At 37.3% G+C, this 5359-nt stretch overlaps 1 protein-coding gene across 1 annotated transcript; it reads left to right on the top strand.

Moving 5' to 3' along the window:
* Positions 1 to 233: 233 nt before the first annotated feature.
* Positions 234 to 887, top strand: LOC139369520 (axoneme-associated protein mst101(3)-like). Its single transcript, XM_071108761.1, has one exon. It carries the CDS (start codon positions 234 to 236, stop codon positions 885 to 887), a length of 654 nt encoding a protein of 217 aa, XP_070964862.1.
* The last annotated feature ends 4472 nt before the right edge of the window (positions 888 to 5359 follow it).

Below are 5359 nucleotides of genomic sequence, written 5' to 3' on the forward strand. Positions count from 1 at the left end.
CTGCCATCGTACTGCGATGCTTCCCGGCAGATGCAATGGAAGCGGTGGCTTCTTTGTCACCACGAGCTCGCCGTGCTTTTGGCAATAGAAATAATGCTGCCGTGTCGTGACGATGTGCAGATGATACAAGACATAAAAGCCGACGCATTAATTAACACGTGCATCACCTTGACAATGTGATGAATACAGAGCCTAAACATGCATGTTTTCAAGTAAAAACAATCCCCGCAGCCATGATGCGATACTGTGAGGAGGCCATGATGCGATACTGTGAGGAGGCCATGATGCGATACTGTGAGGAGGCCATGATGCGATACTGTGAGGAGGCCATGATGCGATACTGTGAGGAGGCCATGATGCGATACTGTGAGGAGGCCATGATCCGATACTGTGAGGAGGCCATGATGCGATACTGTGAGGAGGCCATGATGCGATACTGTGAGGAGGCCATGATGCGATACTGTGAGGAGGCCATGATGCATTACTGTGAGGAGGCCATGATGCATTACTGTGAGGAGGCCATGATGCGATACTGTGAGGAGGCCATGATGCGATACTGTGAGGAGGCCATGATGCGATACTGTGAGGAGGCCATGATGCGATACTGTGAGGAGGCCATGATGCGATACTGTGAGGAGGCCATGATGCGATACTGTGAGGCCATGATGCGATACTGTGAGGAGGTCATGATGCGATACTGTGAGGAGGCCATGATCCGATACTGTGAGGAGGCCATGATGCGATACTGTGAGGAGGCCATGATGCGATACTGTGAGGAGGCCATGATGCGATACTGTGAGGAGGCCATGATGCGATACTGTGAGGAGGCCATGATGCGATACTGTGAGGAGGCCATGATGCGATACTGTGAGGAGGCCATGATGTGATACTGTGAGGAGGCCATGATGCGATACTGTGAGGAGGCCATGATCCGATACTGTGAGGAGGCCATGATGCAATACTGTGAGGAGGCCATGATGCAATACTGTGAGGAGGCCATGATGCAATATTGTGAGGAGGCCAATACTGTTTGGAGGCCATGATGCAGGAGGCTGCTTTTGACATTATCGATCATAGTCTGCTGCAAGAGAAATGTGTTATGTCTTTACACCCCTTGCTATAATGTGGATAAAGAGTTACCTGTCTAACAGAACACAGAGGGTGTTATAAGGGAATACCCCCCTGATTTGTACAAAAATGAATGTCAAGATATTGGCATTGGACAAACCATGTACACGATGTCCAATACCACCCAAAGCGGCGTTGATTCGTGCAAAGTATATGGCAAATGCCATATGGCAATTGCCAATTGTAACACCTCAAAAATCCAACAGGGGGCGAGTGCACTCCACCTGGGTTTTTCATATTGGAAATGCAACCCAAGTCAACATCCAAAAGAAAAATTTTGAAAAAATGATATTTTTTTCAAAAACTTTTTACCCCTTAAAAAAGTGCTTTCTGGGCCTTTTTTCAAATTTCTTTCGCTTTTTTTGTCAATTACACATGTGTAAGAACTGTATGAATATACTTTTGTCCAATTTTAATATCAATTTTTTTTTTTTTTAATTACATGCGCATAAGGCATATGTTTTGTCCATTTGCAATATGATTTCATAGGAAGTCAAAAGTCAAAAGTCAAAAATGTCAAAATTTGGTAAAAAACTTCACACATCCTTAAAAAAGTGCTTTCTGGACCGTTTTTCAAAATTCTTTCAATTTTTATGTCAATTACACATGTATAAGAACTTTATCAACATACTTTAGTCATACTTTATTATCATTTTTTTTTTTTTTTTTACTAGTGCATAAGGCATATGTTTTCTCCATTTGGAATATGATTTCATAGGAAGTCAAAAGTCAAAAGTCAAAAATGTCAAAATTTGGTAAAAAACTTCACACATCCTTAAAAAAGTGCTTTCTGGACCGTTTTTCGAAATTGTTTCGATTTTAAGACAATTAATCATGTGTAAGAAGTGTATGAATATACTTTTGTAAAATGTTATTATCATAATTTTATTTTTTTTACTTGTGCATAAGGAATATGTTTTGTCCATTTGCAATATGATGTCATAGGAAGTCAAAAGTCAAAGTCAAAAGTAACGATTTTCCTCCGTGCAACTGGTGATCTGAAATGTGCAACTGGTGATCTGAAATGTGCAACTGGTGATCTGAAATGTGCAACTGGTAACCCCAAAAAAAATAATTTGATTCTATGTTTCCTTACTTTTTCAAAGTCACTGTGCATTTGCAATATGTTTTAATGGGCAGGTACCATCACGAATTTGTCATGCTATAAAAATCCTGCAGGAATGTGAAATTGACTGGCCCGATGAACTCGGGATGGCTTTGCAGTGATTCTGGGTCATCTCAATCGCTCGTTTGGGTTGATTTCAGAATGTCGCTTTTGGTGATGTTTTTTCACTATAGAATCATATTGCAAATGCACGTGCAACTTGTCACCCAAAAAAAAAATGTTTTGATTTTTTTTGTTTATGTTTCCTTACTTTTTCAAAGTCACTGTGCATTTGCAATATGTTTTTTCACTATAGAATCATATTGCAAATGCACATGCAACTGGTCATCCCCCCCAAAAAAAATTAGATTTTTTTTGTTTATTTTTCCTTACTTTTTCAAAGTCACTGTGCATTTGCAATATGTTTTTTCACTATAGAATCATATTGCAAATGCACATGCAACTGGTCATCCCCCCCAAAAAATGTTTGATTTTTTTTGTTTATGTTTCCTTACTTTTTCAAAGTCACTGTGCATTTGCAATATGTTTTTTCACTATAGAATCATATTGCAAATGCACGTACAACTGGTCACCCCCCAAAAAAAATTTTGGATTTTTTTTGTTTATGTTTCCTTACTTTTTCAAAGTCACTGTGCATTTGCAATATGTTTTTTCACTATAGAATCATATTGCAAATGCACGTGCAACTGGTCACCCAAAAATAAAAATTTTGGATTTTTTTTGTTTATGTTTCCTTACTTTTTCAAAGTCACTGTGCATTTGCAATATGTTTTTTCACTATAGAATCATATTGCAAATGCACATGCAACTGGTCATCCCCCCAAAAAATTTAGATTTCTTTTGTTTATGTTTCCTTACTTTTTCAAAGTCACTGTGCATTTGCAATATGTTTTTTCACTATAGAATCATATTGCAAATGCACGTGCAACTGGTCATCCCCCCCAAAAAAAATTTGATTTTTTTTGTTTATTTTTCCTTACTTTTTCAAAGTCACTGTGCATTTGCAATATGTTTTTTCACTATAGAATCATATTGCAAATGCACATGCAACTGGTCATCCCCCCAAAAAAAATTTAGATTTTTTTTGTTTATGTTTCCTTACTTTTTCAAAGTCACTGTGCATTTGCAATATGTTTTTTCACTATAGAATCATATTGCAAATGCACGTACAACTGGTCACCCCCCCCAAAAAAATTTGGATTTTTTTTGTTTATGTTTCCTTACTTTTTCAAAGTCACTGTGCATTTGCAATATGTTTTTTCACTATAGAATCATATTGCAAATGCACGTGCAACTGGTCACCCAAAAATAAAAATTTTGGATTTTTTTTGTTTATGTTTCCTTACTTTTTCAAAGTCACTGTGCATTTGCAATATGTTTTTTCACTATAGAATCATATTGCAAATGCACATGCAGCTGGTCATCCCCCCAAAAAATTTAGATTTTTTTTGTTTATGTTTCCTTACTTTTTCAAAGTCACTGTGCATTTGCAATATGTTTTTTCACTATAGAATCATATTGCAAATGCACGTGCAACTGGTCATCCCCCCCAAAAAAAAATAGATTTTTTTTGTTTATTTTTCCTTACTTTTTCAAAGTCACTGTGCATTTGCAATATGTTTTTTCACTTTAGAATCATATTGCAAATGCACATGCAACTGGTCATCCCCCCCAAAAAATTTAGATTTTTTTTGTTTATGTTTCCTTACTTTTTCAAAGTCACTGTGCATTTGCAATATGTTTTTTCACTATAGAATCATATTGCAAATGCACGTACAACTGGTCACCCCCCCCCCAAAAAATTGGATTTTTTTTGTTTATGTTTCCTTACTTTTTCAAAGTCACTGTGCATTTGCAATATGTTTTTTCACTATAGAATCATATTGCAAATGCACGTGCAACTGGTCACCCAAAAATAAAATTTTTGGATTTTTTTTGTTTATGTTTCCTTACTTTTTCAAAGTCACTGTGCATTTGCAATATGTTTTTTCACTATAGAATCATATTGCAAATGCACATGCAACTGGTCATCCCCCCAAAAAAATTTTAGATTTTTTTTTGTTTATGTTTCCTTACTTTTTCAAAGTCACTGTGCATTTGCAATATGTTTTTTCACTATAGAATCATATTGCAAATGCACGTGCAACTGGTCATCCCCCAAAAAAATTTTTAGATTTTTTTTGTTTATTTTTCCTTACTTTTTCAAAGTCACTGTGCATTTGCAATATGTTTTTTCACTATAGAATCATATTGCAAATGCACATGCAACTGGTCATCCCCCCCAAAAAAATTTAGATTTTTTTTGTTTATGTTTCCTTACTTTTTCAAAGTCACTGTGCATTTGCAATATGTTTTTTCACTATAGAATCATATTGCAAATGCACGTGCAACTGGTCACCCCCAAAAAAAAAAATTGGATTTTTTTTGTTTATGTTTCCTTACTTTTTCAAAGTCACTGTGCATTTGCAATATGTTTCAATGGGCCGGCACCATCACGAATTGGTCATGCTATAAAAATCCTGCAGGAATGTGAAATTGACTGGCCCGATGAACTCGGGATGGCTTTGCAGTGATTCTGGTTCATCTCAATCGCTCGTTAGGGTTGATTTCAGAATGTCGCTTTTGGTGATGGTACCTCACTGTTTAAACATATTGCAAATGTACAAGAGTCAAGTGGACAAGAGTCCATCAGTCAATTAGATATCATTCTGACACCAAACTGATACAAACTGACACCAAACCCACTTTTTCCAACTCGTTTAGTAGCCAACTATTACATACTTCAGAGCTGGCCCAAAATTCACAACGCCTTGGGTTCAAACCATAAAAAAACCATAAAACACGTAGTTACGTTCTAGCTGCGGGTCCATTTCTTATGTTATGTGTTGGCCTAGCTGAGGCGACCCCGAATCCCAAGTTTCGGCTCGATAGGTCATTTGGTGTCCGAGAAAAACCCTAATTGGTGATGGAAATCCACTATTTTCCATGACTTGCTACGGGGTCCTTGAACGAGCTATCGGACAGAAACGTCGGGGTCCATCTCTATGGGCCGAGCCGGTTTCAATGCACCTAGCCTTGCGTCTCTGAGACTTTTCTAAACGTCGT

Source organism: Oncorhynchus clarkii, chromosome 17 (genome assembly GCF_045791955.1).
Source record: "Oncorhynchus clarkii lewisi isolate Uvic-CL-2024 chromosome 17, UVic_Ocla_1.0, whole genome shotgun sequence".
NCBI lineage: Eukaryota > Metazoa > Chordata > Actinopteri > Salmoniformes > Salmonidae > Oncorhynchus > Oncorhynchus clarkii.

Bases quoted from the DNA above. Each gene is read 5' to 3' on its own strand.
- LOC139369520 (XM_071108761.1), top strand. From the start codon at position 234: ATGATGCGATACTGTGAGGAGGCCATGATGCGATACTGTGAGGAGGCC.